General features: G+C 51.7%; 1 protein-coding gene across 1 annotated transcript in view; it reads left to right on the plus strand.

Annotated features, from left to right (window-relative positions):
- Positions 1-92: 92 nt before the first annotated feature.
- Nfix (nuclear factor I/X (CCAAT-binding transcription factor)) overlaps positions 93-17,013 on the plus strand; it is a 63,765-nt gene continuing 46,844 nt past the window's right edge. Inside the window, exon 1 of the mRNA XM_013034211.1 lies at positions 93-685. Within this exon, the coding sequence (XP_012889665.1) occupies positions 130-685 (556 nt within the window). The 5' untranslated portion in view covers positions 93-129. The remainder of the gene's footprint in view (positions 686-17,013) is intronic.

A 17,013-nucleotide genomic window follows, 5' to 3' on the forward strand; every position in this document is an offset into this window, starting at 1 on the left:
GAGGAGGAGGAGGAGGAGGAGGAGGAGGAGAAGGCGGTTTTCCTAGTGCCCCCTTTTAACGCTGCTTTTCTCTTTCTCTCTTTCCCCCTCACCCCGTCTTCCCCACCTCCCTGTCCTCCCTCGCCCCGCATGCTCCCGGCTTGCCGCCTGCAGGATGAGTTCCACCCGTTCATCGAGGCCCTGCTGCCTCACGTCCGCGCCTTCTCCTACACCTGGTTCAACCTGCAGGCGCGGAAGCGCAAGTACTTCAAGAAGCACGAGAAGCGGATGTCGAAGGATGAGGAGCGCGCTGTGAAGGATGAGCTTCTGGGCGAGAAGCCTGAGATCAAGCAGAAGTGGGCATCCCGGCTGCTGGCCAAGCTGCGCAAAGATATCCGGCCTGAGTTCCGTGAGGACTTTGTGCTGACCATCACGGGCAAGAAGCCCCCCTGCTGTGTGCTCTCCAACCCTGACCAGAAGGGCAAGATCCGGCGGATTGACTGCCTGCGCCAGGCCGACAAGGTGTGGCGGCTGGACCTGGTCATGGTGATTTTGTTTAAGGGGATCCCCCTGGAAAGTACTGATGGGGAGCGGCTCTACAAGTCGCCCCAGTGCTCGAACCCCGGCCTGTGTGTCCAGCCACATCACATTGGAGTCACAATCAAAGAACTGGATCTTTATCTGGCTTACTTTGTCCACACTCCGGGTAGGTCACTCGCAACCTTTTCTTCCCATTTTTATTTTACTTGTTGGCATTTGCTCTGTTATTGTTCCTCTTCTGTCTGACAGCGCACCATAGACCTCACGGGTAGGCTGTCCTGCCAGGGCCTGCATCTCCTTCCCTATGCCTTTCCCCCTTTGCTCTTCTTCCTCCCTAGGCCTCCTTGGCCCTTTCTGACCTTCCTCCTTGGCTTTCCTGCTTCTACCCCATCATCTGTGGAGGGAGGATTCATCCCGTTAGAAAGGCTGCGTGTAGGTCTGAGGACAGGGCCAGGATGCCACCAGAATTACCCATAGTGGTGAGAGTTTGAGACAAGCAGCAGCAACAGCCAAATGAATCATTTCTCTTATTTTAAGTGAGTCAGAAGCAGTACTTGGGGCCAGCAGGGGAGGAGCAGGTGCTGGTTTCACCGGGTCCCAGGAAAAGCCAAGTGCATTTGGCTCAAGCCGGGTGGGCAGCAGTTGGTGGAGAGGGCGGGCGTGTGAAACCCCGGCATTGGACATGGGCTGAATAGGCAAAGAGGCAGATTTGGGGCCCGCATGCCCAGGCAGGAACAGTTTGACTGGGTCCTGGAAGCTTGAAAATAATTTGGTTTGAGAGAGAGAGAGAAACGGAGAGAGAGAGAAATAGAGAGAGAGAAACAGAGAGAGAGAGAGAGAGAGCGCACACGCACAAGCGAGATTGCTGAGCTCTCCTCTCACCTTCTTTTGGCACAAGTGGCCCCAGGAGGGATGTCCGCCCACCAGGCTACTGATCGGGCTGCTGACCAGTCCACTGACCAGGCACCTCTGTTGAGGGCACAGAAGCTCTCCTAGGGAGCAGGCCTGCCAGGGAGTGGCTTGCTGTGGCAGAGTCTTAAACAAACAGACAAATGGACAAGGACAAACAAACCAATCCTGCAAAATCTCTCTTCTCCCTTTTGTGTCCCAAGTGCTTCCCTGGCTCCTCTTCTGTTTCCACTCAGCCTGTGTTTTGGGTCAGGCTGGGTTAGGACTCTAGCCCATGCCTTTTTTTCCCCTTCTCTTCTCCTTTCCCCTTTCCCTTTTTATGATTTCTTTCCGCTTTTGTTTTCTTACAAATTGAAACAGAGATGGCTGGTTAATTTTTAGCCTCCACTCAGCTACGCCCAATTTACTGCTGCCTTTGAAACCTAAATGGGCGGCACTGTGTGATTAAGCAAGGCAGAAGTGTGTTTACATTATGCCCAACCAACTTGTAATGAGAGGGCTAGCAAACCTTCCTGTGTGCATGCGTGTTTTCCTCTCCTCCACTCCAGCGCTTTCCCTTCTCCCTCTCTGCCATGGGAGAGAATGTGGCTTCACTTCAACTCTCTCTCTCACACACACACATACACACACATACACACACACACACGCGTGCTCTGCTCTTCCCAGTGAATATGTGGCTCTGTCTTCCTTCCTGTCCATTCACAAAAAAAAAAAAAGAAAGAAAGAAAGAAAGAAAAAGAAAAGCAACTCCTGATTGCTGTGGTTACCCCTGTTTGGGAAGTTGGGAGAAATGACTGGCTCCAGAAGAAAAACTGGTGGGGTGTAGGGGGTGTGCTTTCAAGAACATGAGCTCTCTTACAGAGAGCCAGCACAGCCCTGTATGTTGGAGAGCCCTAAGGCAGAGTGGCATTCAAGGTCTCTTTTCTTGCTCATTCTGTCTTATTCTAAGAGGTGGCTTTTGTGACTGGCTGGAAGCAATGGACACTGCCCTGTGCTCTTTTACCGCTATGGATCTTTCTAGGCCTGCACTGGCCCTGTGTGACTTTTAGGATCTGTCACAAAGAAGGGCAGTAACAGGTCCTTTTCTTCCTTTGTTTCTTTTCTTTTCTTTCTTTTTTTTTTTTTTTGCCAGTCCTGGGGCTTGAACTCAGAGCCTGGGTGCTGTCCCTGAGCTTCTTTCATTTAAGGCTAGCTCTCTACCACTTGAGCCACAGCACCACTTCTGGACTTTTTTTTTTTTTTTTTTTTTTTTGAGATAAAAGTCTCATGGACTTTTCTGCCCGGGCTGGCTTTGAACTGTGATCCTCAGCTCTCAGTCTCCTGAGTAGCTAGGATTACAGGCGTGAGCCACTGGCACCCAGTTCTATGTTTCTTTTGGGGAAAGAAAGGAAGGAAACAAAAAGTCACCCCTCATTTGTGTGCACACAACAGACCTGACTGCTGTGAGGTAGGACCTAGTGTGTGTGATGAAGGAGACCATTTCCTGACTAGCCTCCTGGGCTGACCAGGCAGGTGTCGGGGGAAGTAAGCCCCCCCCCCAGCTAATGAGATCATTTGTCCAGGAATATGAGTGAATTCATTTCCCGTCGCCTGTCCATGGCTGAGGATACCTCTGGCCAGGCTAAGGTTGAGTAGGGAATCTGAGGACGTGTTTTTGGTCATTCAGGCTCTAGTGTTGAGATAGTGTCAGGGAATGTCAGATTTTTCTTACTGGCATGGCTAGAATTTGAGTGTGCCTTTCTGAAGTAAGTGTAGGGGTAGTGGTACAGCTGGGCCACCTATGGGCCTCATGGCTTGTCATTCCTTGGAGTTGGGTGGCTGGACTTTGGGTGGCACAAAGTGACATGTCTTTCTCCATGAGCCAGCTGGTATGTTAGGAAACACCTTGTCCTTAGCTGAGCCACAAAATGGTGTTGGCATTCTGGCAACACCCCGTCTAAGCCTGTGTCCCCCAGGCACACTTAACAGAGCCAGCAGTATAGTTCAGTTTGGGCCAGGACCCCACTCAGGTGAGAGCTCCCTTAAAACCTGATGAGTGGCAGAGGAGCCCATCTGGGCTGAACCTGAACTGGTGATGCTGGTTTTGTTTTGACAACAGTCAGCCTGACCTGCTGGGGAGTGGGGAGATGTGGCTTCACCACGGTGCCACTGTCACACTGGGCCCTCATGAGCCCTGCCTTGTGGTACCCCAGAAAATGTACTTGAGAGGAAACAAGGGACGTAAGGGTGGCACATACACGAGAATGTTCAGCCCAAGAGCCTACCAGAGGGCTGCTTTCTGCAGGGGTCTCTCTTTGTAGCATCTGTCCTCACAGGGGAGGTTGAGGCAGGTGCTGGTGATGTTCTTTCATCCAAAAGGAGTGTCTTGGAGCAGGGTGAGGGGCAAGAGACCTCTGCTTAAAGAGGGCCGGCAGAGCAGGGTCAGAAAGCCGAGCTAGACTATCTCCAAAATGCTTGAATCAGCTCTCTCAAGGGGGGATTGGTGCCACTAGCTCTTCCCTGATTCCTAGGCCCTCAGTCTTGGCAAAGAAGGAAAACCAGAATGTTTTGGACAATACTAAAATGGCTGGCAGAATGGAACTGCCAGCTTCTCTCCGTCAAGTCCTTCCAGTGGGCCGCTGTGGAAGCAGTCTGAGTTTTCAGGAGGTGGCCTTTTCCTTTATCCAGGAGCTTCAGATGTCATTGGAGACCCCTCCTGCCCCCTCACGGTCACCAGTGCCAGCAGCCACTGGAGTCAGAATCAGGGCCAGCTCTGGGCTTTTAGAAGGAGATCCAGGTCAGAGCCGTCATCTCTACAGAGAAGGACTATTGAAAAACTGAATCTAGCACTGTTATTGCACCCAAGAAAAACTCTGATTTCCCTCCCTCCCTTCTCCCCTTCCTTACTTTCTCTCTCCCACTTTCTTTCATGCTGTACCGGAGTTTGAACTCAGGGCCTTGAGCTGACAATAGGCTTTCTTGATGCCTGCATGCCTCCTCTAGTGTGTAGATAAAGGGTTTTGAGGACTTTATCTGGCTTTTAAACCTTGCTATCTATCTCAGCCTCCTGAGCCACGGGTGCCTGGCTTTCTTCACTATTGTGTATAACTAGTTCATGTTCTTGTCTTCCCAACAAGCATCATGATTTCATTCTAGTTTGTCTGAATTGGGACCTAGCTAAGGCTGATCATGAATTGCTATGGTTGGTCCATTTCTAAGTGGTCATTGTCTTTTTTTTTTTTTGCCAGTGATGGGGCTTGAACTCAGGGCTTACGTGCTGTCCCTGAGCACTTTCACTCAAGGGTAGCACTCTAGCACTTTGAGCCACAACACCACTTCCAGTTTTCTGGTGATAGGTTGGAGATAAGAGTCTCAAGGGCTTTTCTGGGTGGGCTGGCTTTGAACGATCCTCATATCTCAGCCTCCTGAGTAGCTAGGATGACAAGTGTGAGTCACTGGTACCCAGCTACTCTGTTGTTTTTATAGTCCTCTTTCCTCTCTCCCTGGTCTTGATTTCTTTTCTGGCAGTTTTTTATATTGTTGACAGAACCGAGTCATTTGTCATGTCTGGTTTCCTGTGCAGCCTCTGTAGGCGGTGCTGCCCTGGGTGGGTCAGTGGCTTCTCTAGCAGGACCTTGGCCTGCCACCTCCCTCTGTTCCTGGCCTCACCTGTGGCAGGAGACGAGTTACCCATCTCAGTAAGTTCACGGAGTATGTTTTGAGCTTCCCACTCAACACAGCACTCAGCATGAATCCATTCCTTATCCGTGATCTTTTCAAGGATGGAAAGAATCACTGCGCCATGTCTTCCCAGCTTAGGGGTAGCCAGTGTCCCCCAAGCCATTGCTTGTCTGAGGGCTCTGGTTTGATGTATGGGAGGGGCCTCTGGTAGCTTGAACAACCCTGCCACCCTTTACCATGGCATCCATGCCCTCCTATCTCAAGGCACAGAAATAAATGCCACTGGTCTGTGTCTTGGAGGCAGCGCCATCTGGTGCTAGGGCTGGCAAAGACCACAAGGGCCGAGGAACTCACTTAGAACAGTAACAAAATATATGGATTGTCTTTTAACCCAGCAGAGGGTCCCCCTTAGAGTATCGACACGTAATGTCACCATGGTACAGTCAGCTTTAGTGGCTGTAACATCCTTGTGTGTTGTCTAGGTTAAGGAAGTCTTCCAGCAGTGGAGCCAGCTCATAGGTCAAACACTGGCACACTGCAGACCAGCAGTGGATGGCAGTGGCTATGGTTAGTATGGTTAGGATTTGCCAGCACATCTCCCTTCCCCTCTACTTGTTGATCTGCTTTCTGACTTAAGGAAGAGCCCGTGTAACACTGCAGCCTTTCGCCTAAAGGCAAATCAATGCCTCCTTCCACATCTCTCCAGAAAGCCTTTCTCTAGTCCCACCTGCCTCTGGTTTGACATAGTTCCTAGTGTCCCTGCCATCCTTACCACCCTCTGAGGCCCAACTGGTTTGTCCTAAACCCTCTTATGTGTGTTTGTGTGTGCGTGCACACATGCACACATGCACACACACGTGCATTTGTGTGCATGCACACATGCATGTGTATAGAGGAAGAGTCCCAAGGGCTTTTCCAGCTTTTAAACCTTGCTCTCCCTATGTCAACCTCCTGGACTTAGCTACTGGGTTTTGAATCCAGGGCCTGGGCACTGTCCCTTAGCTTTTTCATTCAGGGCTGGTACTCTACAACTCAGCTTCCAGCTTTTTGGTGGTTAACTGGAGATAAGGGTCTCACCGACTTTGCTGCCTGGGCTGACTTTGAACCTCGATCCTCAAGTCTCAACTTCCTGAGTAGCTAGGATTACAGGCCACCAGATTTGTCCTATTTCCTCTTACACTGGAGTATTTAGAATTGAACTCAGAAACTCCAGGCATGGGGCTGGGAAGGTGGCTCAGTGGTAGAGCGCTTGCCTTGCATGCACGAAGCCCTGGGTTCGATTCCTCAGCATCACATAAGCAAAAAGAAAAAAGCCGGAAGTTGCTCTGTGGCTCCGGTGGTAGAGCGCTAGCCTTGAGCTGAAGAGCTGAGGGACAGTGCCCAGGCCCAGAGTTCAGGTCCCATGCAGAGTTCAGGTCCCATGACTGGACCCCCCCCCCAAAAAAAAAAACTCCAGGCATGGTCCGATCCCGGCCAATCAGGACAACACCATAGTTTTCTGGGCCTTCCTGCAACATCATGTGCTGGGCTCAGGGATATTTGAAAATGCAGAGCTCCTTGTTCCCGATTACTAGGAACTGTAGCATAGTAACAGCTAGCGTAATAAATCAAGCACAGTGCCTACATGCAAGGCCTTTGCTCTGGATTGTCTCTGTCTCTGTCTGTCTGTCTGTCTCTCTTTTAGCAAGAATTTATTTAGTATAACAGAATAAAGTAGAGAGAAGCATGGGAGGAAAGTGAGAAACATTTCCTGCTCCCCATGTAGGAAATGGGAGTAAAAGACTCCCTTCTGTGTCTTTTAATGGGACTTGGGGTGCTTACTTGTGTTTGGCATGGGAAGATAATGAGGCTCAGGCCAGCCTCTTTTGGGGTATCCCTGATCTAAAGCTTGAGCTTGTTCTCAGACCCTTGTTTTCAGACCATCTGTTCCCATGCCCTTTGTCCATAGCCCTGTCCACCTCTCCAGTCAGCATTGCTGCTGCCTCCAGAGCACAGGGATCAGTGGTGGCTGAGTTTGAAGTTGAGGCATAGGAGAAAGAAAACCAGCCCTGCTTGAGCTTCAGCCATCAGCATGGACTGTGAGCAAGCCAGAATGGGCTGGACAGCCAAGCCCATAATTACAGGCATGGCGACCAGCTGCGTTCCCATCGCCAACCCAGAGGAAATGGACCATTCTGCAGCAAGAGGGCCCGGGTGCCATACACACAGAGAGACTTCCTGAGGACTTGGTTTACTTTTTGGCATTGCCAAAGGATGGAAGAGTTTCCTTTATTCGTGAAATGCTTGCTGGGAGCAAGATCCCTGCCCAGGAGTTTGTAGATCTCCAAGAATGAATCTCTCTTGTATGGTAAATGCCTGGGTACACCTTCTAGAAAGCTCCAACGTGTAGACATGAGCCTACAGTGATCTATGCTGAAGGAAGGCAAGTCCTGAAGAGCATCTTTGGGGGCATCTTCGCTCTCAGATTTAGGAAGAGGATCAGAGCCCTTCCTGCCCACCCTCTAGCGTTGCAGGGCCAGGGGCAGAGGAGGAGCTGGCCAGGTGAGCAGCAAGGCCAGCGCCAGACTCTTTCTCCAATCTGGTATCCTGTGGCAGCTGGGCACAAGGGACAGCTAGTGTCCCCCTTTTTGCCTGCAGAAGGTATCTGCCTCCCCACCCCTCTTTTTCTCTGCCCCATCAGTCCCGTCCCGCCCCCCCCCCCAGGAGCTGCCACGCTTCAGTTATTTTATCCTTCAGTGTCCGATTCAGAAGTCTTTTCAAAGGCCCCAGCCGTGTCAGCGCGGTGCTCACACAAAAGGCCTCTTTGATTTCTTGTTTGTTTTCATTTGCCAGTGGAGGGGGAGGGGGCAGGAGAGAAAGAGCTTCTGGGTTTTAAAATTTTTATTTGGGTTGCTTCATTCTCAGAGGAGCCTGCTCCCTGGAATTACTTTCTGTGTTGGGGGTATACGGGTGGGAGGGAGGGGCACCGAGTTTAGGACACAATTGTTGATGATCCCTGCTGTTCTCATGTGCTTAGGCCCAAGGGTAGGAAGCTCAGATTGGGGCCTGCGGCCAGGGAAGAGGAAGGTCAGAAGGCCTGCTGCAGATCTACGGGATGTGGCCTATTGGCAGTGTCTGCAGAGTTCTCCGTGGCTGTGGATTCGAGTGGTCCTGAATTATGAATCTTAACTTTGCCATTTCCCCTTCTGGCTCCCAGATTCCACCACTTCCTCTTCAGTTGGATGGGAAGAAGGTGGGGGTCCTGTAGCACACATATCTCACAGGAATTCTCCATGCTTCAGAATCTAGGCCGGAACTTCCCACTCCCCATTGGGGAGAGGAGTGGAGGGCTAGGTCTATCCAGCGGCCAGGCATCTTCCTGGGAATGGTGCCCAGATACCAGGCCCACTGCTTGTGTAGGCTTGGGGCAGATTGACATCCCTGAGGCCCTGTGAGCCGAGTGTTGAGGCTAAAAAGAGATGGAGGGCCATCCTTACCCAAGGTTGGGGACGGGAGATACCCAGGCCAGTGCCTGTCAGCTGTACCCAAAAGTCATGTGAGTACTTCTTGGCACCCCAGTGAGAAGGGCTAGGGAGCTTCCTGTGATTGTTGGGGCTTGGGAAGGGTGCAGAGGAGACTGAGGCTCGGGCAGGTGGTTCTGGGCATTAGCAGCATGGATGAATTCCCACTGGGTGAGGGGGGGGCTCTGCAGGGCCTGCTTGGCAGACGGGAGGAGGAGGCTGGGGGGCTGAGAGATAGATAAATATAGCTGATGGCATTTCTGATGATAGGTTTTTCTTGGCACTGAGGGCACCGTGGAAAACAGCACGACAAACGCCGGGCCCTGCAGGCCGCTGTCGCCATTTTAAGCATATCTGAGCCGAAGGTTTGTTGGCATTAGAACAGGGTCCCAGAAGGCGGAGAGACTGGGGTAGGGAGATTTGGCTGGACGATGCTTTTTGCCCCCTCCCACTGCCCGGGCCCCACATGCCTGGGTTCTTTACTTTGTCTAGGTGGATACTAATACCTAATTTGCTAGCTGCTCTGAGGATTTTAAGAAGTATATATATTTTGGGATTGCCCTTTGTGGGTTTGTCTCCTAAATGACTTGTCTCTCCACCAGCTGCCGTAGCTCATCAGTGGGGGACACTCTGGCTCTTTTTCCCCATTTTTGATGTCTTAGCGGTGACATGGCATACTGCTGCCACCCTAGGGTCAAGGCCTTCATTTATTAGTCCTTCGAGGACATCTAGAAACGTCAGTCTACCCCTGTTGCCAGAGGAAGGAGACAGCCCCTCCTACACTTCCCTATTTCCATCGAAATCCCTCCATGGATTCTGGTTTTAAATCAGTGCCCCTGACTGGGTGTGTGGACTCAGGTGATACATACAAGGGTCTCTATGGAGTGAGGAACAAGCAAGTCAAACCTAGAGACCAGGGAGGTTTCTGGAAGACAGACTGCCTACCTGGCACCTTGACCTACCCAAGTAAGGTTTGCAGACCCTAGAAAGATAGCAAGGACTTAGCTTGTTTTTGTCAGCTGACCAAGCCCTTTCAGCCTGCTGGAGCGGACTTCCTCTTCACGATGGTGGGACAAGTGTTATTATATCTGCCCTACAAAGAGAGGACTCCAGACAGAGATGTCTGTGAGGGACTCAGGTCACCGGATGAGTTTTTCCACAGGTCATCAACCTGGAACCTGGGCTCTTTAGCACCTGAGCCGAAAGACCTCAAAGCTCCTTCAACTTGCCTTGGCTACTGGCCTTGGTAGAGTCTCAGAGGAGAATGCTTAGAGGGTCTCTGCAGGAGCTAGTTCCATGGCTGTGGTCCCCTTACTCTCTAGGAGGAGCCAGAGCTCAGATTGTGACGCATCTCAAGGGCTCTCCCAGCTACTGAGCACCTGGCCCTGTCGGCAGGCTGCAGTGGCCTCCTCCCTCCCAGCTGTGGGCTGTAGCTCCCTGTCTCTGCCCTGGAGAGGGAGCAGGAGCACAGGCAGGCAGGGGCCAATGGTGATCAGGCTGTCTGGCCAGCTGGGCTTTGCGTCACGGCCTGCTGGAGAGGCTGCTGGCCTGCCCTGCACAGGTAGAATGTGCAGAAAGTCCAGGCTCAGGGCCAGGCAGGCAGGATTTTGGATTCCTGATCCTTGCACCGCCACACCCTTTTCCTGGGAGTCTACTGGGAATCTTAGTTTAAAATAAAAATGAATTATCCAACTTAACCAGATGATTGCTGGAAGTTTGTTAATCTGTAAGTCACCTCTCCTTCTTTTGTCTGCAGTGCTAGGAGTAGAACCGAGACCCCTGCACATAGCTAGGCAAGAGTTGTACAACTGACCTACACCCCCAGCCCTTTACCCCTTTCTTAAAGTTTGAGAATTCCAAGACTACACATAAAAGCTCATTCAGCATGCTGAAGGCTGCATCCTGAGACAGGGTGATCACAGCTGGAGATTTCCCTCTGCTTTTGCCATAAGACAAGGCCTCTCAGAAATTAGCTCTCCTAGAGTAGGGTTTCCAGCTACGGACACTTGGCATTTGGGCTGGGTCATTCTGTGTCATGCAGGACAATACTGGTCACTGTAGGGGCTGAGCTGCATTGTTGGCTTTGACTCTCAATGCCAGTCACAGCCCATTTCCTCAGGTGTTTAAAAAAAAAAATCTCCATGCAGTTCCTAGAGTCTCCTGGGGTCAAATCACTCCCAGCTGAGAATCTGTGACCTGGAAGAAAGGTATTCAGATCGAATGTCACCAGCCATTACCTCTGGCCTCTCCTCCAGTTCAGGGCCTTCTTTACCTGTCTAGTGTGGACATTGCAGCACTGAGCCCTGGTGATTTCCTGTGTGCCTTATGCTATTTTCCCTTATGGACAGCATACTTCTGGGCGAATAAGTCTGGGGCTTGGTCTCCAGCCTGTGTTCCCCGTCTTTTCCTACTCCCATGGGAATCCTGAGCCTGTCTCCCCAGGTGCTGATCTAGGGACTGGGTTAGGGGATCTTCCTTCAGCTGGGCTGACCCAGGGCTGTATGGTGAGCCAGCCCGTCCCAGAAACTCCTTCCTGCATGGATTCAGACACCACAGCGGCCACAACAGGGTCTTAGCAGGACTCTTTTTTAACCCTGTATTTGATTTTTTTTTATTACAGTAGCAAAACATTCTGTGAAAATTTCAACAATAGAGAAGTGTCAGAATCAGCCTCCCCAAAGCCCGAGTCTGAGAACCTCACTCACAGATCCCTGTCAGTGCGTTTCTTTCTTTTTTTTTTTTTTTTTGCATCAACTCATATATCAAGTAACTTTTAAATATAGAGAGATCTATTTTAAGAGCAGACAGTATGTTTGGGCTAATTGAATTGGCTCTGTTGAGTCCCACTGCAGCCTTAACTTTTCCCACTCCCTGCTTTTGTACCCACGGCCCATTGTTCCAGGCATCTGGCCTCTGGGCCAGCTTCTCAGGTATTTCCTAGAGGGTGAGGGTGGGCATTCAGCATGTGAAGCAGACCCTCACCAATGGTCCAGGAGGCTTCCTGTCTTTGAATGGAAGAACGAATGGGTTAAGCGTCCGTCACTTCCAGGAGTGAGTCCATCAAATCTTTGTTTCATGCATAAAGATGAGTGAGAGATGCCGAGAGGCCAGGGGTGGAGCTGAGGAAATGAGAAACCGGACAAGACCTGAAGAAAGAATACAGAGAGGCCGTTGCAGCTGGTCTACCAGTCTGGGTACGGCTGCCCGCTGACAGACGGACAGAGGAGAGACAGAGACAGCAGGAGCCTGGAGTAGGGTGACACCTGGTGACTCGCCTGGACTGGGCGGAGTCATGTGGAGAGATCAGAAGATCCCTGGAGGCGACCTGTAAGGAGGCCGGCCAGTGCAGCCCTTGGGGAGTGTGTCCTCATTATGCCTGAAGATTATATCCCCATTAGTGCATAATTATTATATAATGGGCGTTATTGCATAATGGCAGTTATATAACAGGTGGCCCAGAATACAGACAGGGGGTGTAATAAGTGTATATCCTCTGCCTATAAATAGCCACCAGCCCCACACTGAATATGTGGTCACACCAGAGCCACCTTATAAATACCCGTGCTGGGCTATAAATTTCTGAGCAGTGACGTCAGCAGGCATGGTACCTAGTTAGGGGGTGGTAGGAGGGACCTGTGGTCCCACTCAGGCATAGGACATCATTGTCTCCTTGGTAACAGAATTGCTGGGGGTACCCAGTGAAGAGAAGTCTTCAAAAGGAGGAGGCAAGTGGGTCGAAGGCTTGGGTGGGGGAAAGGTGGGTGTTGAGTCTGGGACTGATCTTGAAGTCAGGGGATGAGACGTGCCATCTGCCCTTGGGTGTTACCCAATCAGCAACCAGGCAGCGGGCTCCATTTCTTCTCATCTGCCCCCCCTGGAGAATCTGGTGTTCCCTTCCCTGTAGCAGGTTCGGGCTAGCTTTGGTCACAGATCCCAGAGAAAAGGGGAGCCATATGGTTGCCCCTGTCTTTTTGTTGCCTTGGGGCCTCTTGCTGAAAGGGGGTTGAACAAGGACAGACCCAAGCTCTGGGTCCTGGCCATGTCTTCCTCAGGGTGTGGCTGCTTCCCCAACGAGGTTTTAAGCCAATTTCAGCCTTAGTAACAACAAATACGTGAGTAATTTGCTGCTGGCCTCAGTGGGGCTCATGGCAGTAATGGCACAGTGGGGGAGGGGAGGTGCTGGGAGGAGGAGGGAGGGGAAAAAGGACAGTATTGTGGCCCAGGAGAAGCTGTGTGGGTGGGCCATCTTTTAGGTGTAGGAGAGGCATTTGTCTGTGAGGTGGCACAGAGCTGATCCTCATACCCCCAGCCCTGGGTGTGGGGAGGAGGTTTCCTTTGTTGGCAGGTAGAGGTTGGCATTAGTTTGGGAGAAGCAGAAGCAAGGATGCCATGCCCATCCACCTTTGCCAGGATTTCCAACTTGGGTCCCTGAAAGATGTCCCTCATTCTGCCCTGGGGGAAAACCCTCAATACCTAGAAAACCACAATGGTTGATTACCCTGAAGCAGTGCTTTTTTTTTTTTTTTTTTTTTGTCGGGTTGTGGGACTTGAACTCTGGGCCTGGGCGCTGTCCCTCAGCTCTTCAGCTCAAGGCGAGCGCTCTACCACTTGAGCTACGGCGCCACTTCCGGTTTTCTGGTGGTTTATTGGAGATAGGAGTTTCACGGTCTCTCCTGCCCGGGCAGGCTTTGAACCGCGATCCTCAGATCTCAGCCTCCTGAGTAGCTAGGATGACAGGCGTGAGCCACCGGTGCCCGGCTTGAAGCAGTGCTTTTTAGCCAGGGTGATTTTGCTCTTCTGTGGATATCTAGTGGGGCAGTTTCCCACATTGGCAGTGTAGAGAGGCCAAGAAGACTTGCCTTGGAGGGAGATTTGCCAGACCTAGCCCTGCACTTTTCTCAGGATACCCCAAGTCTCTGTTGGCTGAGTGGGCTGCCCGGCTACCCCTCCGAATTTCTTGGGGCTTTTTTTTTTAATTTTTCGATGATTATGTGTAGGATTCTATTCTGCAGCCTGGAGATCTTCACTAGGAGAATCATAGGCTTCACTCCCCTCCCCCCACCTTTAATTCTTGAGATTGAATGCTATTGTCTTCCATGCCAGGCTAGGGTTCCACCACTGAGCTAAACCCTCTACGTGTAATTTCCCATCTTGAAGACAGTGTGGAGAGAATGTCCTGCTGGGAAGCAGGGCCCTCCTGTGGGTCGTCCTGTTCCTGTACGAGAGAGGGAGGGAAAAAATGAAGAAAGAAAGGGAAAAAAATAGCCAAACAGCTACCCGTGACTTCCGGCCCAAGTTTCCAGAAGACAAAAGCTGTGCCTTCCAGAGCACTCGTGGTGTGCACACACACAGCCCGCTGTGGCTGCATTGAACGTCCCCATCCCAGGGTGAAGATTCATTCCCATAAAAGCCAGACTTCCCAGACCCTGTAGCCAACACTAGTCGTACCCCTCAAAGAGGCTTCACAGATGAAACAGTCGAGCTGGCAGCATAGGAGAGCTGAGCCTTTCTCTGGCACATGGGGTTTAGAGATCTGGTTCTGAGCTCTGTGACGTCATCTGTAGAAGAGTCTGTTGCCCAGTGAACATGAAGTGCGATCACAAGTGTCGAGCAAACATGGTATCTTTCACCTGGTTTCATGTGTGTTTAGTTCGCTACCTGGCTGCAGCTGACTTGGCTCCTCTTTCTCCGAGCACATGTGCAGCATGGCCAACTGGGTCATGGTTTCTGCTGGCCTCAGCCGGGGCCCACGGAAAATGGCCAGGGTGGTGGTGTGCACTATTCTGGCTTGCAGAGCAGGGGAAGGGAGGAGAACCAGCTGGGCCTCTGGGTGTCAAGCCTGACTTTTGAGTTTGGACTAGGGGTGGAGACAGCTAAGGATCAGGGATGAGGAGTCAGAGCACAAGGCTCGGCATGCAGGGTCCTGCCTGTGGGGCCAAAGGGAACTCTGTGGGGAGTGGTGCTGGCTTTGAGCACAAAAGCCATTGCTCTGTGGAACTCTAATCCTCAGGATATTGCCAGCCTGAGAGATAGGGCCAAGGAAGAGGCCTCTGCCCTGAGGATGGGCCAGATTTCTCTCACTTATTTATGGTATCGTGCTGTAGAAAGTGGGCCCAGCACACAGATCTCTGGGCACGGTTTCAAATACATGCATTTCTTTTAAATTAAACACCACACACACATTTGCTGCTCTCCCCACCCGCTCTGGCTCGCGCATCCTCGCGTGCGGGCCGCGCGCACACACAGTCTGTTCAAGCCGTGTGGCTGCCCAGGAGTGTTCCTGGCCACGTGGGACAGTAGCTGAGGATGATGGTACCAAAGCCACTGTCTAATATTAGATTTCGTAACTCCGAGATTCATTAATATAATGACTTAGATACCAGCCTGGCTTGGCAAGACCTTTGAATTGTGCTGCTCTCCAACAAAGCGCTCTCTGGCTGCTGGCATGTCCCTGGTGGGCTTGAGCCCTACTCCCTTGTGTGGGGACAACAGGCAGAAGACATTCAGTGGCTGCCTCCATAGACCCTCCCTGGGCGAGGCTGACGTTCGTATGGCAGCCACTGCTGCCTCGGGCCACCTTTCGAGTGCTGGCTGCAGGAGTGAGCGTGCTCTGGGTGGGCCCGTTTCTCTGCCATGGCCCCGGCTCCCATTAGACCCCTGGGCCAGGTTATTTTGCCCCTCTGTGACACTTTGCATGTCATCGCAAAGGTTTCTTTTTCTAGGTTGGAATCTGGGATCTGGGATTCAATTTTGTCTGCCTTCACATCTGTCTCTTGTGTACCCCCCCCCATGTAGTTTTCTCTGGCTCTGTAAACTCGTTTTGAATAGTGAATCACCTTCAGATGGGGAGCAGCTGACACTGTCCTTAAGAGCCAACACGAAGGCCTACAGTGATGTAACGAACAGTAAGGGGCTTACGAGGGCAGGGGACAGCATTGCTGGGTGTGAGCAACACAAGCAGAGAATTCCGCGACGTGTGAAGGGGCGGGGGATAGAAGCTTCTAGAACACTGGAAGAAGCACGGTGTGCAAATGAGAACCTGTGGGTTTATGGGCTCAAAGGGATTTGGTTTCCCAATATGTGGATGGTTTTCCTTTCCATAGATGATGATGAACTGTCAGGAACGTAAGGGAAGAGGAGCCATCTTCTTGGCCGCATCCTCCATGCCCTAGCACCTTGCTCAGTGGGCACATCGGTCCTGGCTTAGCCTGCTCCACCATCACCCAGGCTGCTTTGTGTCTCCTTGCCTGTGCCTGCTAGACTTCATCATGGGGGGACAATCCTTCACAAAGAACGCCATCTTCAGATGTCACGTCCTCTGCCCATGTAGCCTGCAGGATGCCTGAGCTTATATTCCCTTCCCACCCCACCCCACTCCATGCCAGCCTGGCAGATGCCTTGTGGCTCAGGCTGGCTAGAGGCCTCCTGGGCTCTTCCCTTCTGGGGCTCCCCTTGCCCCCTCTGCCTTTCCCAAGAAGCTCTAGGCTCCGGCCCCACCTCCGGACAGACTCATGGCCATTCTCCCTGTCCTCTCTCATGGAGACTCCAAGTCGAAGACCACTGCCAGCTCCCAGCTGGTACATGTGCTCTCAGCTCTGGAGGCTGGATTTGGTTATTAGCAATGAATTATTAAAAGAATGTGAGCTGGGAGGGAGGCTCCTTCCTCACACCCTCGCGCATACTCACACTCGCAGTCACTTCCCGAACCAACCCGAAGCTCAGCTCTGTCCACACCGCTGCTGCCCCTTCACTTGCACAAAGCAGAGCCCCGTCCAGGCTTTCAAGTAAATTCCCAGTAGTCACATCACCACGTGAAGACTCTCCAAACACCACTTCCTCCCCTCTCCTTCAGCCCTAAGTCTCCCTTCTCCACAGCTGGTGCCTGTCCTTGATTTTTACCCGCCTGCTGGCCCCTGAAAGGTTGCCTCATTCAGGGGAGGTGCGGCAGCATTACCACTGGGCACCCAGTCTTGGCATGTGTCTTGGGAGTGTAACTGTGCTCCCTCTTGCTGTTTTTTTTTTTGTTGTTGTTGTTGTTTTTGCTTTTTGTCATTTAGGCTGGAATCCACTTAAGCATGGAAGAAAGGTCAGGAGGCTGAGCCTGCCTCATGTAAGTGAGCAAAGGAGACACGCAGGGCTCTGCAGTTGCTTAAGTGTGGTCTGTGGTTGGGAGAGGGCTGCTAGTCTGTCTGTCCATTGCTTTCAAAAGGTATTTTTCAAACGCTGAAGACTAATGCAGAACGTATACCTACAGAGTTTAAAGCCCTAGATTCCATCTTCAGCCAAGAGAGAAAGAGAGTAATAGACATTCCGTATATAAATATAAAAGAGGGGCTGGGAAGGTGGCTCAGTGGCAGAGTGCTTGCCTTGCATGCCTGAGGCCCTGGGTTTGATTCCTCAGCACCACATAAGCAGGAAAAAAAAA

This window comes from Dipodomys ordii, unplaced genomic scaffold, assembly GCF_000151885.1.
Source record: "Dipodomys ordii isolate 6190 unplaced genomic scaffold, Dord_2.0 Scaffold184, whole genome shotgun sequence".
NCBI lineage: Eukaryota > Metazoa > Chordata > Mammalia > Rodentia > Heteromyidae > Dipodomys > Dipodomys ordii.